Source organism: Balaenoptera physalus (genome assembly GCF_965194825.1).
Source record: "Balaenoptera physalus genome assembly, chromosome: 21".
Taxonomy (NCBI): domain Eukaryota; kingdom Metazoa; phylum Chordata; class Mammalia; order Artiodactyla; family Balaenopteridae; genus Balaenoptera; species Balaenoptera physalus.
Genome location: NC_138902.1, coordinates 15,059,932 through 15,076,967, shown reverse-complemented (window position 1 = coordinate 15,076,967; position 17,036 = coordinate 15,059,932). Strand labels below are relative to the sequence as shown.

General features: G+C 50.2%; 1 protein-coding gene and 1 long non-coding RNA gene across 2 annotated transcripts; one reads left to right on the top strand and one right to left on the bottom strand.

Moving 5' to 3' along the window:
* Nucleotides 1–362: 362 nt before the first annotated feature.
* Nucleotides 363–3,812, bottom strand: ADRB3 (adrenoceptor beta 3). Its single transcript, XM_082444566.1, is given in 5 exon segments — nt 363–1,759; nt 2,482–2,542; nt 2,545–3,543; nt 3,546–3,605; nt 3,608–3,812. Coding segments are annotated over 5 exon segments (1,191 nt in total). The 5' UTR covers nt 3,657–3,812; the 3' UTR covers nt 363–1,737.
* Nucleotides 3,813–11,667: 7,855 nt separating this feature from the next.
* On the top strand, nt 11,668–14,481 carry LOC309651547. The gene is made up of 2 exons (XR_014258222.1): nt 11,668–12,451; nt 12,772–14,481. It is a non-coding gene; the product is annotated as an uncharacterized lncRNA (long non-coding RNA).
* The last annotated feature ends 2,555 nt before the right edge of the window (nt 14,482–17,036 follow it).

Here is a 17,036-nt window from a genome sequence, read left to right as displayed (position 1 = left end):
CCCTGGAGCCCCTGAACTTAGCCAATGCATTGTACGCTGCTGTCATCCAGCACGTTAAACTTTTTTTTTTTTTTTAATTTATTTATTATTTTTAGCTGTGTTGGGTCTTCGTTTCTGTGCTAGGGCTTTCTCTAGTTGCGGCAAGCGGGGGCCACTCTTCATCGCGGTGCGCGGGCCTCTTACTATCGTGGCCTCTCTTGTTGCGGAGCACAGGCTCCAGACGCGCAGGCTCAGTAGTTGTGGCTCACGGGCCTAGTTGCTCCGTGGCGTGTGGGATATTCCCAGACCAGGGCTCGAACCCGTGTCCCCTGCATTGGCAGGCGGACTCTCAACCACTGTGCCACCAGGGAAGCCCAACGTTAAACTTTTGATGATTTACTGGCTATCCTGTAAATCAGCCCGGACAATGGTCTCTGCTCATGGAGTTTAAGTAAGAACCCACAAAATGACCCGGGAATTTCCATAGCAATTTTCTTTCCATAGGAAACTGCCTGATAAAGTTCATAAAAATTGAAACAAGGGAAAAAAATTATCAACAAGCTCAAACTTGTAACTCCAGTTTTACTTCAAGAGGATAATATAGATTCCTGCCTCCCAGGAAAGGGAGTGGGAAGGTAGAGGTTATGGAAAGGATGGGAAATGTCAGAATATATTTATAACCCAAGACATCTGCCCAACACAAACAATGGTCTGCATGTCCAGACACACACACGTACAGCACCAAACAAAACTGGTTCCTGAATCCACCACCGGCTTGTAGCACGAGAGCTGCATATGCCTTGACCGCAGGCACAGCAGCCCCATCCTCCTGTGGACACACTGCTCAATCCCGTGGGTAGAATGGCTTCCAGGAATTTTGGAAAGGGTGGGGAGACAGGCGTGTCAAAGGCTCAAACTCCATCTCCTTCACCCAAACAGACTTCAGTTTTCGTTTCATGAGGATTAAGAAGAAAGGGGCAAGGATTAGTCCAAATTTATTGCCTCGGTCAAAAGCCAGCTCTAAGAAGGGAGAAAGTGGATTACGCAAAGAAAACAAATGGAGAGAAAAGAGGGCAATGGATAAACTGCATTCAGTAATATTTATTAATTTGATTTTAAAAGGAAAAGAAGGGATCCATTCTAATGGTTCACCTTCCCACGAACCCAGGAGCCCCCCAAAACTCTAAAGAAGTCCTTCTGACCCTGCTGTGAGGTAGATCAGAGCCGTCCTGTGTCTAAAGTGAGGGAGGCTGGAGCTTAGAGGGCTGTAGTGAGGGAGCCAGGAACCAAACCCCAAACCTTGACCTTTTCTAGCTGCTTCTTCTCAGCCTGGGTCGCCAGGGCCTCCAGGACACTGCCTGGTTCATCAGGGTCTGGGTGGCAGAAGGAATGGAACGAGAGTGCTCTCTTTGCCCTAAGCACGCAGCACGCAAGTGAGCAAGGGGATGGGTGCCCAGCCAAAGCCAGCCCGGCTGCTGCCAGGGCAGCCAGATACTCAAGCTGCTGAGGTAGTGGTGAAGTTCAGGGGTGGGGTTTAGAAAACATCTCTCGGAAGGAAAGAGAGAGAGAGAGAGAGAATGGTAAAAACCCACTTGGTAAGGATTCCCCCTCCCAAGCCATACCCCCTCCCCCTCTCATGGCCCAGTGGTGAGGTTCCGGAGGGCAGAGTTTTCCAGCTGGGAAACTCCACAGGGCTCATTCCGAACAGGCCAGAGGCTCTCCAAAGGTTCTGGATCAATGGAGTTGTTTCTTCAAGGCCTAAGAAAGTCCACAGGAAGCCCTGAAAAAAATGGAGATGAAAACCCTTCGCCTTGGCTAAAAATGGATGTATCTTGGGATGAGGGGGCAGAGGGTGGGAACAGGAGCACTAGAGGGAAATGGGTGAAGGTCAGGGACCTTGAGGAGCACGTGCAGTTACACAAAAGCCTCAGGGACCCACCCTGCCACAAAGCCCAACCCAACTTCAACCCGGCCCAGTGCCTACCCGGGAAGAATTCGCACTCACACGTTCCTGAGCCTGTCTAGCCTTCATCCCAGAAGTGGATTCTCACCTTCATAGCTATCAAACCCTTCAAAGAAACCAAAGCTGAGCCCGAGGGCTTTGGGGGGCCTCTAGTCTTCTAGTCAAAGCCAGCCCAAGAGGTGGCAAGAAATCTGGGCAAAGGAACTGAGCTAGAACACCAAAACTAGAGCTGACCAGGCGAGGGGGGCCCTCGGGCACAGCGGGACCCACCCCCTCCCGGGCCCGCGCTTGCTCCTGGGGTGGAGAACAACCCACCCGCCCTCCTTTGCTTCAACCCCAGGGCAGGGTGGGTTGGGATGTCGGAAAAGAAAGGGTCCTGGGTTCCACTTTGGTTCCCTACTCCGTGCCCCCCCTTCCCTCGATGCAGAGACCCCAGCCCCATCTTCTCCTACCGAACCCCAAGCTCAAAAAATTGACCGAAGGCGATACCGAGTGCTTCCTGATACCGAGCCGCCAACCCCTTCGCCTCGGCTACCTACCAGTCGAGCGGTGGGCGCTGCCTGGATTCTGCGGGGCTGGTCAGGGCCGCGGGGGCGGGGAGGCGGCGGCGAGGTGCTCCTCGGGCTGGCAGCGGCCCAGCAGGCGGCGGAAGGCGCTGCGAAAGTCGGGGCTGCGGCAGTGGATGAGCGGGTTGAAGGCAGAGTTGGAATAGCCTAGCCAGTTAAGGGCGAGGAAAGCCGGGCCGGGCAGTGGAGAGGGGCCCCCGAGGGCGCGCAGCACGTTGACTACAAAGAAGGGCAACCAGCAGAGAGTGAAGGTTCCCATGATGAGCACCAAGGTGAGCAGGGCGCGGTGTTCCCGCAGAGGCAGAAGGCGCGCCGGCCGCCGGCCGTGGGAGGGCACCCCTGCGGGCCAGGCGCACGGCCCCGCCGGGGCGGGGTCCAGGGAGCAAGACGGAGCCCGCGGAGACTCCTCCGGCGGGAAGCGGCCCAGCCCCCGGCGCAGCAAGCGCAGCTGGCGCGTAGCCACCGCGAAAACTCGCGCGTAGACGAAGAGCATCACCAGGAGCGGAAGGTAGAAGGAGACGGAGGAGGAGAGCGGCGCGTAGGGCATGTTGGAGGCGAAGGCGCAGCAGCGCGGATTGGAGTGGCAGCGCTGCGCCTCGACGTCGGCCCCGACGCGCCACCATTTGCTCATGATGGGCGCAAACGACACCGCGGCGGACACGACCCACACCGGGACCACTGCTGCCCGGGCTCGGCGTTTGGTGACCAGCGCGCCGTAGCGCAGCGGGTTGGTCACGGCCAGGTAGCGGTCCACCGCCAGGGCGCACAGGGTTTCCATGCTGGCGGTCACACACAGCACGTCCACCGAGGTCCACAACTCGCAACCGGTGGCGCCCAGGGGCCAGTGGCCGGTCAGCGCCAACGCGGCCCCCGGCGGCACTACCAGGAGCCCCACCACCAGCTCGGCTGTGGCCAGCGAAGTCACGAACACGTCGGTCATGGTCTGGAGTTTCGGCGTCCGGGCGATGGCCACGGTTACCAGCAGGTTGCCCCCCACGGTGGCCAGCACCGCCAGCGCCAACAGCGCCCCGCCTGTGCCACCGCCCACGGCACCCCGGGCAGCCCGCTCGCGTTGGCAGTATTGGGCGCCCGGGTGGGACATCTGGCCACGGGGCCAGGGAGCTGTTCCCGTGCGGCCAGGGAGCCATTCCCGCGTCGCGCGTGGGGCGGGAGGGAAAGAGGGAAGGGGTCTCGCAGCTTACCCGGCTCAGGGGACGGGGCAGCGGGCCGTGGGAGCGATTCCCCCGGCCTGGGCCATCCTCCCCAGTTGACCGACGAGAACGTCCAGCCTGACCCCCCACTCCCCACCCCCGCGCTGGGTGCCACCACTAGGGAGGGGATGGGAGGAGGAGTGGCGGCCCTTAAAGGGGCAGCGGCCAATAGTCGCGACGCTCGGCGTCTGGAGGGAAATTGGGGCGTGCGGAGGGAAGCGCGACGGATGCTTGACTCCTCCATTAGCTAAATCCGGAGTAAGATTTGTAAGAGATAAGTCACGCCGTGTGTTCTCTGCCATGATGTGTCCGCTCCTGCCATGACCGGCTCCACACACTCAGCGGAGCGCTCCAGCGGCGTGGGTTTTCTGCACCAATTTCCCCGGAAGGTGCAGCAACAACTCTCAAGGAAGGGACAGGAGAAGCCCCCGCCCCTTTACCGTGTCGGAGGAAAAGGTAACCCTCCCAAGGCAAACAAGACGACCCACAGCAGCCCCTCATCTACTTGGGTGTCCCTCCCCCTAAGATATTGTAAGTTAAGTCATAGAGGGCAGCCAGGGTCTTCCCTCTTCTCCCAAGACCCCCTTCCAATGAGATCTGGCCCCCTTCCCTTCTATTCACTTACCCTCTCTGTCACTCTAGTTTCCCTTCTTTTTTTTTTTTTTTTTTTTTCCTTTTCAAATCTTCCATTTTCCAGGAGTCTTTATCATTGCCTGCTCATTTGAATTTGGATTTGGCCTCAGGTAGCCTAAGATGCTGAGAGTTTCCATTTCTCTGTCTTCCACATCGCCCCCTCCACACACTTTCCACCAAGAAAACTTCTAGATGAGCCTCTTCTCTTAAAATGCTCCTGTTGTAGAGACGGGTTAAAAATGAACGAATGGGTTCCAGGTTGAGGCTTATCCACCGTCACCCCCAGCTCTCCACAAATCTTCCATCACCATGGCAAAGTCTTCTCTCTACTTCCCTGAAGATTTTATTCATGAACATTTAAAAATTAGAAGACATTGGGCTGAGGAATCCACACGTTGCGTCTTGGAGTGTGTGGAACCACAGGCCTGGTATTTTAGTGTCCGCTGAAGTCTCTCTTACAATCACATCAGAGGATCCCTTCACCTGAAGAAGCCCAGGGCCTCCTCCCCTCCCCTTTCCTTCACCCACTGATGGCTGGTTCCCAGCCCGGCTCAGGAGAGCTAAGCCAGTTCCTCTCAAAGTGGGTGTGGGGAGATTAGGCTGCAAAACAGTGTTCAAGCTGAAGGGCAGGAAGGTATGACACCTTCATTAAGTCCTATCGGATACTGATCCTTGAGCCTTCTTGCTTCCTCCCCTGAAACAGTGGGACAAAAGGGGGGGAAATTATCATGGAAAATGCCTCCGGGGCCATGCCTTAGCGAGAGTCTTTTGAACAGCTCTGTATTTCAAAAGAACCCTGTAGAGTCACTGGTCTAAGCAATCCCTCTGGGAGGCTGAGCCAGGGCCTGGGAGTTAGAGAGACTGGAGGGGAAGTGAGGACCGAAAATTATCCCCAAGGAAAAAGAACCCAGCTGCTCACCCACAAGCAGGGTTGGTCAGTGGCTCCCAAGCAAATGCCTTTTGTGCCCGTGCTGTACCCCAGGCAGGCCTTTGGATCCATGGAAGTGCATCGTGGGTAAAGGTGGAGAGGCCCGGCCTCTACACCCCACCTCCAGTCACTACCAAGCTTTGCAGGCCCCACTTGGCCAGAGTCTTGACCGTGGCCGCTTGCTGACCATCAGGGCGGTCACTCCCAAGTTGGGTTTTGCAACACCCTAGAGTGTTGCCAGTTACCACAAAGGGGTGACGGAAGATTCTCCAAGAGTAATCTCTAAAACAAATCCATGTCATGCAGCAGGGTTTTTTGTTTTTTGTTTTTTCCAGGACATCAGAGTTGGTGGAGGGAAGGGAGAGGGGTGCCAGGAAGTCAAGCAGCTTCAAAGGCTGCTGTTCCTCTAGCGGTGACCTTGTTAATCTGAGGAAGTGTGTAAAAATGTTTACATGTCAAAAAAAGACAAGATTTCCCAAACCACGTGAGGGTGCCTGCGTTTGGGGAATGATGAGACCAATAACCAAAGGATAGATTGTGAGGAGAGGAATCCGGGCCCCTGTCAGTGGAGGCATTTAGGAGCCAGCAGAGAGCAGGGCTCCAGCACCTGGAGAGCTTCCTCCTTTGCTCTGGCCCATTCCCTAGCCCACCTTTCTCAGTCTGGCCTCCCCACCTCACCGACCACCTTGGGGCACCGCAGGGAGAAGGGGTCCCTCCTTTTCCACTTTGGTCTCTTTTTTTTCATGCTTTTGTGTTTCTTACTTTTCTCTTTTGACTAGGTAATGCATCCACATTATTCAGCCATCAAAATATACAAAATGCATGTAATACAAAGTTGCCTTCAGCCCGGTTTTCAACTCCCTAACAGATAACCACCATTAATTAGTCTCTTGTTTATCTTTCCAGTAATATTTTATATATAAACAGGTCAATGCAAATACATATGGCTTTGTCGTTTCTTTTCGACCCAAATAGTAGTAAAATATACCCACTGTCCTGAACCTTGCTTATCTTACCTTAACAATATATATCTGTGATGCTTCTATACCAATGCACAAAAGCCTGCCATTTTTAGTATTCCATTGTATGGATATACCATAATCTATGAAACCAATCGGCTATTAATAGACATCTAATGTACTTCCGATCGTTCCTAGTAGATGATGTTGCAATGAATCACTTGTAATCATGTCATTTCACATGTCTGTGAGTATATTTGTAGAATAAATTCCTGTAAATAGAATCACTATATCATGCGGTATATAGTTTGCAAATTTAAAAGATATTGCCAGATTTCCCTCTCCAGGCAATGTACCCACTTACCCTCTTGCCATCGTTTCTGATGGCCAGCCAGGGGTGGGAGGCAAGTGACCCGCTGCTTTGGGAAATTATCCAAATGACTGGCCCCAGGGAGTTAGGCTGCCGGGTCTGTAGAGGTCATCCAACTGTGGAGAGAAGCGTGCATTGCCCAGAGAGAGCTTTACCCTGGCCCTGGGCCCCCAGATGACCTTTGTTCTGTGCCCTTGGAGGTAGACTGTGCATGTGGACCTCTGAATCTGCTGAGTTCAGGCCCCTAGGCTGCTGCTGTTTATGTGTTGAGGGCTCCAAGGATGCAGGTCATCCTGTTGTGTCAGAGGCCAGTTGTGTGATGGTCTGTGATTTAGAACATGTGCTCAGCAGAACCAGAAAGAGGCAGCAGCTGCCCTGCCCGACGGGCAGAAGTTCTAGGAGCAGGGTGTGCTCTCCTTCCTTTGCTGGTTTTAGCTCCTGGTCTGTCCTCTGAGCCTCATGACTGGGTCCATGCACGTGCATGTGGCTGTGTGCATGTTTATGTGACGGGGTAGGAGGAAGCCTAGCTCAGGCGACTGAGCCCTGTACTTTGTCCAAGACTACGTGTGTTCAAGCTTTCCCCTCTCATCCTGTCTCTCTTCTTCTACTGTAAGCACCCATGCCACGCCGTGTTTGAAACGCTGTGCGTAGGTGTGGCCTCTGAACAGCTGGCTTGGTGTTTGCCGTTTCTCCTTTTGTTGCAATTAGTCCAGGAGGGTAGAATGATGAGCTAAAAGGGGTCTGAAAGATCAAATCCAACACCAACATTTTACAGAATTAAAAAGCTGAGGTCCGGAGAGGAAACTGAGGTTGGACCATAATCTCACAGTAAGGGTTCATTCCCAGCAGGAGTACAGGCATCTGAGGAGCTGGCAACTCTTCCCAAGCACCTCCCCACACTCCCTGGCAGTCTGTGGCCGGTGCCACCTTCCAGCCTGTCCTCTGGAGGGGAGGCAGGGCTCGGAAAGGACCACCGCCCAGCCCCCAGAGCTGAAAAGAAGCCCCCAACCTAACACTTCCCTTGTCTTCTACAACATGCCATGGCTACTCTCCACACGTCTGCTGTTTCCCAAGGCAAGGAGCTTGAAAGAGAGGCAGGGAAGGAGCCTACATCTGCAGGAACCAAAAGGTCCTCTTGTGCCTAAGAGCTGGCCGGGGACAAGAGCCTTATTCAGGCAGAGACAGGGGTGGACGCTTAGGATTTTCTCGCAGTGCCTTTTCTCTTGTTCCTGGTCATCCATGAAAGAGGGGATCAGAAATGTTTCTTTCCCTCCTGCAGTAGGAAGAGAAATCTTTGTTCTAATCTCTTTGAATAGTGATTAAAATCCTTGACTATTAGAGAGGCTGCTCCCCAGGGACAGGGCAAGGTCACACAGCCCACCTGCAGCCCGGACAAGAGTTTCTTGGGGTTCAGGAAGGCACCCTGTCCCAGGGAGGTCGGGGAGCGATCGGGAGGGTGGGAGGGGAGAGAGCAGGAGACGGTGCTCACCAACCCTCAGATCATGCCTTCCGAGTCACCCCTGGATACTGCTTCGGCTGATTTCTGTGCAGCCTGTTTCTTCCACTGGAAGCCTGGAAGAGGGCAGATGCGCCATGCTGCTTGCATCTGTGGTCTCTTCCCTCCCTCTCCCGGGGAAGGAAAGCTCCAGCAAGGCCAGAGTGCCTGTCTGGCACTCAAGCTGCACAGTCTCTGGCCTTTCTCTCACATCAGCCCCCAGTTTTCGCCGGCAACAAGTACTGAACAAGGAGTAGCCGGTGCTTGGAAGAAAAAGGAGCAAATCAAGGGGATGGTTTCTCCTCCGACAGGGAAACCCACGCCTTGCGTATGAGACCCTCCAGTTAAGACGGAGCGAGGAGCTTTCCTGTCTGGATAAAGGAAGGAAGCTGAGCCCCACAAACCCTTTTTTAAAAAAAATTAATTAATTTATTTATTTATTTTACTTATTTTTGGCTGCTTTGGGTCTTCATTGCTGCACGCGGGCTTTCTCTAGTTGCAGCGAGAACTAGAGAAAACTAGTTTTCCAGTTGGGGGCTACGCTTCGTTGCGGTGCACGGGCTTCTCATTGCGGTGGCTTCTCTTGTTGCAGAGCATGGGCTCTAGGCGCATGGGCTTCAGTAGCTGCAGCAGGCTCAGTAGTTATGGTGCATGGGCTTAGTTGTTCCGTGGCATGTGGGATCTTCCCAGACCAGGGCTCGAACCCGTGTCCCCTGCATTGGCAGGCAGATTCTTAACCACTGCGCCACCGGGGAAGCCCCCGCAAACCCTTTTGGATGGCCAAAGCCCATCAGGAAAGAATCCAATCTGGGTGTGATCAAGGTCCAAATGCCAGCGGAGAGGCTATGGCAGGGGGAAAGGAGAGTGTTTCCTGTTTTTGAAGAAGTCATGGATGGGGAAATGCCACTTTTTTTAAATCCCGAGGGGCGGGAAGGCATTTTGGGGCGGGAGGAGAAGGAGGAGGAGGGGAGACATCCTCAGGCCTGCCCTGTGACGCAGTCCTCACAGGAGGACCTAGCTGATGGGGGTGCAGCAGCCTGGGGCTCACTTGCACTTTTCTCTGTGCCAGTCCCCACATTAAGTGTGCTGATACACAGGTGACTAGGACAGCCTTTGGTCCCTGGCAGGGGGCTCCCATCCCACAGAGGAATTTGGGGTTCACTTTGCTCCCTGGAAGCAGTGCTGCCAGCGTTTGATGGGCAGCTTTGGGCTCAGACATCGGGCAGGGCAGCTTTGTCCTGCGATGGAGAAGGGAAAGAAAGGAAGGAAGGGCATCCCTTGGGGAAACCAAGGTGACACCTTTGAGGACAGCCTGCTGTACCTCAGCCCCCCATGAGCAGACAGGCTCTTTCCCACTACTGGTACGACGATGGCATGTAACCCTCTGTCCTCCAATCCTAGTCACACCTCCTGCCTCTCTGTGTCTGAGCCTGTCCCCAGTGGTCCTGGGCTCCTGTGAAAATGCTGCTTCATGGATGCTCTGTGGGACGTGGGCAGCCGGAGGAGGCTTTACAGATGTCTCCTTTACAAATCGTGCAATTAGGGTTTCGTAGGAGATTGTTCAGGGTCACGGAGGAAATGGGGTGAGGAAGCTGGGCAGAGAAGGCAGTTCTTCTGGGTCCCCAGCCTGGCGATGTCCTCCTCTGGCCTCGGCTGGTAGCCCGTTCGACCTTCTCTGCTGGACAGGGAGGGGTTTGGGAGCTTAGGACAGGGAGATGGAGGTGCAGGGTGGGCTGGAGACTGGGAGCAAGTCGTTAACATTGACCTCTGCTTCCTGGAATTTGGATTGCCCCCAGTCCCCTGAAGGAGATGAAAGGGTTAACCCAGGGGTGATGGAGGGTGTAGAAGAAGAGTGGGTGAAGGAAGGGTGGAATTCTGAGCTGAGGCAAATCAGGGTGGGGCTGGGCTCCCCCAGAGCAGGAAAATGGCTTTGTGTGTAGGGCACAGTTTATCTGCAGGCCCGAAGTGAGGAGGTCCTGGAAGGAGTGGGGACCAGGGAGGCAAGGAGGAAAAGAATGTGAACAGTGCTGGGAATGTCAGCTCTCTCCGGGGAGGTAGGGGCAGTGGAAGACAGCCCTGGATTTCTAAAAAGCCTCTTCCCTTTTTGGCATCTGGACCCCATTAAAATATTCCAAATGGCGCCCTGGATGCTCAAGGTCCAGGGCTCCTGTGGCTCTCAGAGTCCTATCAGGACCGCAAAATACCAAACAAATGGCATTACAGAGGAAAAGAGTCCTTGCTAAGGGCAGTGTGGGCTTCCTCCATTTCTTCATCCCCGACTCAGCAAGAAGGAGGAGCCAGTGAACCAACTGGAATCCGTTTCACGTGGTGCTGAGGTTGGGGTCTGGGGACGAGAAGGATCCATCAGTTCTTGGGAACCAGTTGGAGAACCACTCACATTCTTTGCTTAGCCATCCATGCATGAAGCCAGGACGCACTGATGTACACACCCAGCAAGGCAGAAGCTCAGACGGGAGAGCTCTCACACACATGTACGCACACAGATGGGCACAAGTGTAACACACGCACACGACACGCACACGCAGATAAGTAAGCCCCATCATCAGAGTTCCGCAACATTGGAGGTGTGTACACAAGGTCAAGAGAAACTCAGATACTCAGATGTACCCCCTTCCAGCCTCCAGAGAGTCATCACATCCATACACGTAGTCATGTACAGCCAGCGTAGGTCCACCCACCCGTGGACGCAAGCCCCTCCCCCTACACCGAAGCCCAGAGCCTGTGCTCCACGTGGGCACGCTCCAGCTGGTGAGCTGGGAATGAAATGGCAAACCTCAAGGCTGCAGAAAACTTCAACCCCGCGCAGAAGCGGAACCAGGTCAGAGGCCGGCGCACTTGGCTGCATCTCTCATCACTCATGTCTCAGTAGTGGTGCTAATGGCACAGAGTGACAGGTCCCGAGTCTTGTCGTGGGAAAGTCCTTTTAAAGCATGAAAGGCAGAGCAGGCTAAATTAAACCCAACGCCAGCCCGACTTGCTCAGAGGGGACAAATCACTGACTAACCAGCTCTCCACGTTGCCTTGTCATTCATCCCAGGGAAACTCCTCAGGCCAGTCCTTTTTTTGGAAGAGGATGGCTGACAAAGAATGCCTGTCCTATTGTGTCCGTTACTCATTCATCAGTCGACACTTACTATATACAACCCTGAGCTGGCACCAGGCTAGGTGCTGGGAGACCCCAAGAGGTATCAGAATGATGGCCACCTTCAAACAGAGTGCATTCTAGAAGGCAGGGCTTAAACACAAGAAAATAAGTGCCAGTTGACAAGGGCAGAGGGAGGGCAGTGAGTATCAGTATTAGCCAGATTCCGAGGAAGAAGAAATCGCTTCCAGATGGGGGTGATCAGAACAAAGCTTCGTGAAGATGGGGATTGGAGTTGAGTGTGAACAAGTGATTAGGACCTGGAAAGGCATTGAAAAGGGAAAACGGCATCCCAGATGTAAGACAGACGTAAACAAATGTGTAGAGGTTCCAGACTGGTGGCTTCTTTTTTTTTTTTTTTTATTTATTTATTTATTTTTTTAAATTTTTTTTTTGGTGGCTTCTTGAAGCTGCCTTGACCGCCTTGTTTAATATGCCAGGCACCTTGGGAAAGAGGCCCACAGGCATTTATTCACTGTTCTCGGCCTCAATCCTTGATGCCTTCATTCCTTTATTCCTAGTTGCACTCAGAGTTACAGACTTGATACTCACTACATTTTGGTCTCATTTTGAATTTGACAGGAGGTAATACCTTCCTACTGAAAAGGTTTCTCATATCCAAGGCCAGAAATCCCACCACGGTCTTCCTTGAATACTCTTTCCCCAACTGACTTGCCCCTCGGACCCTGATCCACCATCACCTCCTCCAGCGGTAGCTTTCTCACCTGATCCACCAGCCTAAGAGGATGGTGAGAAACCCCCTCTGGAGACATTCCCAAGGGAGCCCTTCCCCAGTACAACTCCTGAGAGGCTGTAGCACGCCAGGACAAACAAAGGACCAAGAAATGTTAGAACCATTGTCAGGCCTGCTGTTTGAAGGATAGTAAAGCATGTGATCTGAAGGAGATGGAAAGATGCCTTCCTCCAAGGGAAAACAATATTCTCCTGAAAATTCCATCATTATAAATGCATGCTTTTGACTGAAGCTTTTATCTCTTATTAAAATGAAAATACCTCTGAAAGAGAAAGTCTCTTGGTCAGTTATACCTTAGAGCAAATGACTTTACAAGCTCCTTTCCTGAGAAGAGTTTGCCCAGGGGGCAGAGCATGTGAGGACACTAGATGCTCTTGGGGAGAATGGGAGGAATTTCTTCCTGTACAGCCCAAGCCCAAGTGTGGGCAGTGTTTGGGGGACTGAGTCTTTTTTTTTTTTTTTAATTTTTATTTATTTATTTATTTATTTTTAGCTGTGTTGGGTCTTCGTTTCTGTGCGAGGGCTTTCTCTAGTTGCGGCGAGCGGGGGCCACTCTTCATCGCGGTGCGCGGGCCTCTCACTATCGCGGCCTCTCTTGTTGCGGAGCACAGGCTCCAGACGCACAGGCTCACTAGTTATGGCTCACGGGCCTAGTTGCTCCGCGGCATGTGGGATCTTCCCAGACCAGGGCTCGAACCCGTGTCCCCTGCATTAGCAGGCAGATTCTCAACCACTGTGCCACCAGGGAAGCCCCAAGGGACTGAGTCTTTTGATAAGGAGGAGGGATGGTCCCTTTGAGCAGCTTGTGTGGGGTGACGTATCATGTGCTAAGCATAACCAGTAAAATACTGGGGTGACCAAAAATTTCGTTTGGGTTTTTCTGTGACATCTTTCCAGAGAACTTTTTGGCCAACCGAATACAATGGATTGGATCAGGGTTCTTTCATGAAACTTTGAAACGAGGATCATTTTTGGCAAAATAAGGGGAAGGAACTAAGGGATGGGTGACCTGAAAGCTAGGCTGACCCATCGTAACAGTGATTACATGTTAAATTAACATAACAGGCATTCTGATACATGCTAAAACATGGATGAAACTTAAAAACATCATGCTAAGCAAAATAAGCCAGACACAAAAGGACAAATATGGTATGATTCCACTTACATGAAATATCTAAAATAGGTAAATCCATAGAAACAGAAGTTAGATTAGAAATTACCAGGGGAAGGGGAAGGAAGAGTTATTGCTTATGGGTACAGAATTTCTGTTTGGGGTGATGGAAACATTTTAGAAATAGCGGTAATAATTGCACAACATTGTGAATGTAATTAATGCCACTGAGTTGTACATCTAAAAGTGGTTAAAATGGCAAATTTTATTTATATATGTTTTACGACCATAAAAATATCTTTAAAAATTTAGTAAAAAAATATGGGACACACCAACCCAAATCCCTCCACCCTGAGCAGAGGCAAGTGGCAGGGGAGTTCTTTTAACTCTTTCTCGCTCTGACAGTTAATTTCAGCTCTCTAGATAATGCTTTGCCACTGAAGCATGTATTGATTTTCCAGTTTTAGACTCCAGTATATGAAAATCAACTCTCTCAATATGGCTCTAAGACTGGTTCCTATATTTGTTACCTTTGCAACTTTAAATCATCTGCTTCCAACTGTTTCCTTCTTCTAGAGACAAATCTTGATTCACAGTGTCACACAATAAGCTGATCTTTCCTCCCATCTCTCACATCTAACTTCATCTATAGACACAATTAAAGTTTGCATGTTGATTCTAGAAGTTGAAAATTTTAAATTATCATTATTATCACAAAGATAGGTAGAGTATTATGGCGCCCTTTTATTTATGCACGTCTTGTGGTTTTACTCATGATTATCTTTCTTTTATCCGTGTGCTACTGGCCCATGTTACATCATTCGATGCACACTCGCTTTGTCCCAGCGCCCTTGCCCCTGACCCTCCATCACCTCAGTCCATTTCGGCTGGTGTAATCTACACAGCGTTGCCCTGGAACCCTCTTTACCAGTCTCCCACGTTGGGTTCCCTGTTTCCTGGATCTAGTATTGTTCTTCACATTTGGCTTATTTTTATTTTATTTTCTTGAAGGAGGCAAACTGTCTTAGTCCTTGACATATATAAATGTCCTTATTTTAGGGCTTCCCTGGTGGCGCAGTGGTTAGGAATCCGCCTGCCAATGCAGGGGACACGGGTTCGTGCCCCGGTCCGGGAAGATCGCACATGCTGCGGAGCGGCTAGGCCCGTGAGCCACAACTACTGAGCCTGCGCGTCTGGAGCCTGTGCTCCGCAACAAGAGAGGCCGCGATAGTGAGAGGCCCGCGCACCGCGATGAAGAGTGGCCCCCGCTCGCCGCAACTGGAGAAAGCCCTTGCACAGAAACGAAGACCCAACACAGCCATAAATAAATAAATAAATAAATAAATAAATTTACAAAAAAATGTCCTTATTTTATCATCACACGTGTAATGGACTAATAGTCCTTCAAAATTCCTCCAATGTGACTGTTTGGAGATAGGGCCTTTAAAGAGGTAAAATTAAGGTTAAACGAGGTCAAAGGGTGGGACCCTAATCCAGTAAGACTGTGGCCTTACAGGACGAGGGGGACATGTCAAGGGAGGTGCCCTCAGAGAAAAGACCAGTGCAGGACACAGTGAGGACACAGTGCGAACACAGCTGTCTGCAAGTCAAGGAGAGAGGCCTTAGGAGGAACCAACCCTGCCAACATTATGAGCTCAGACTCCCAGCCTCCAAAACTGTGAGAAAATAAATTTCTGTGGTTTGAGAAAAAAAAAAAAAAAAGATACAATCCAAGAAATCTGAACACTGGCAGCATATTTGATAATATTGAGCTATTGTTGACTTTTTTAGGTGTGATGATGGTATTGTGGTGTTTTAAAATAAGAAACCCTTCTCTTTTAGTCATATAGACTGTATAATTACAGATGAAATGATAGGATCACTGGGATTGGCTTCAAAATCATCCAGTGGGTGTACAGATGAAACAAGATTGGCCACGCATTGACCATTCTGGAAACTGGGTGATGGGTACATGGGAGGGGAAATACTATTCTCTCTACTTTTGTGTGTGTTTGAAATCTTCCACCGCAAAAAGTGAAAACAAAATCCCCAGTCATCATGTTGTTACAATTGAGTTTAAAAGGAAAAGATGTTTCTTTTCAGTCCAACAGCTCTATGTCGGAATGCCATGATGCAGGTGGTGCAGGAGAGATGCCCCGCTCCGCCACGCTGGGTAGATAGAAGGTGGGATCCCCGCAGAAACAGGAAAAGGTGCAGGACCCTCTACCACAGGTGGAAATACCGGCTTCCTGCCAGCTTTATGCCTTTGACAGAAGGCATACCCACCTAGCGCCTCTCTGTCTGCCCCCGGGCGGGCTGCAAGCGTTTGTTTATTTCACTCTTTCTCACTTCTAAAGCTGTCCTCTGTTTATGTCGACCTACATTTGCCTTCCAGGTAAACCGAGGAGGCAGGCTTACACACCATGGAAAGCTCAGGGTGACCTCCAGTTCATTGTGTTTTTAATGCCTTCTGTATGCCAGGCATTTGACTATGTGCTTAGGAAACTAAAAGATAGTTAAGATGTGCTTTCTGACCTTCACTGGGCTCACAGTCTAGAATGTCAAAAAGCGTTTTTTAATGTTCATCCCAGTTAAAAAAAAATTGTTGTGTATGAATCGTCTCTCAATATATATGTGTATGTCTATATGTAAAAAATAAATTTTATGCACGTACATTTTAAAACAGATAATAGTTGAGCATTTTAAAATAGATAATATTTGAGGACTGCATTTGTGACTAATTGTATAACAGTTTAGTTTAGTTTCTGTTCTGTGAAAAGTATAAAGCATTCCAACAAAGTGTTTTAATGTAGATTTTTTTTTTTTGCATCTACATTTTTTTAATGTAGATTTTTTTTTTTGGGTTCCGGACCCAGCGGGTATTCAGTTGATTCAGTTGATTGTTGATTGTTAAATGTAGTAGTCTGATCATGACACTGAATAAATGTGTCTTTTATTTAAAAAACAGATAACATTTGACTGCTCAAAGTGCATTGCTCAAAGTGCTCTACGTATATTACTTCATTACAAGACAGGCACAAAAAGTGAGGTCTTAGAAGAACAAGATAAATATAAACAATATTTTAAAATAATTTTATTTATCTATCAATAATTCCAAAATTAGTTTTGTATCTGCTATCAAGATATTATAACTAAAATGTTCTGGAAACTAGTGTTTCAAAGGTCATGCTAATCGTAGTGACCTCAAACTATTTTTAGCTACTCTTTTTTTAAGCCTGCTGTACACCTATAGCAAAGTTCATCATTAAGGCTAGAGGATGGAGAATTCCCTGGTGGTCCAGTGGTTAGGACTCTGGGCTTTCATTGCCGAGGGCACAGGTTCAATCCCTGGTTGAGAAACTAAGATCCCACAAGCCTCATGGCAAGGCCAAAAAAAAAAAGAAAAGAAAGAAAAAGATGAGAGGAAGAATGTAAGACCTATTTCAAGTGCACTTCTTAAACATTGTTGCCTTATTTTTTGTCCATCTTCAAGTCAGCCATGATTAGATTACAGTGGGGGTTTCTTTTGTTTTCGTTTTTGTTTTTTTACCTTGTCATGTGGCTAGTGATAGGCTTGTGCTGGGTGTGGGAGAAGTATAAATTCAGATACGCAGAGGGAGCAGAGAGGAAGGGTGTTTAGCTCTGCTGAGAGAGGGGGCAGGGTAAGGCAAGGCTTTCCTGTGAAGTGATGCTGGCAGCCAGATGAAAGGAAGGAGGGCATTCTGGGCATAGGGAACAGCATGGAATAGCCTGGAACAGCACGAGTTGAGATCCAGAGGCATGAAGCAGCTGGTGGATTCAGAGAACTATTTGTTCAGTATTGCTGAGTGTAAAGATGGTGAAGAGGATCTTAAAAGTTTTTTTTTTTTTTTTTGCTGGGGGAGGGGTGGCTGTGTTGGAATTG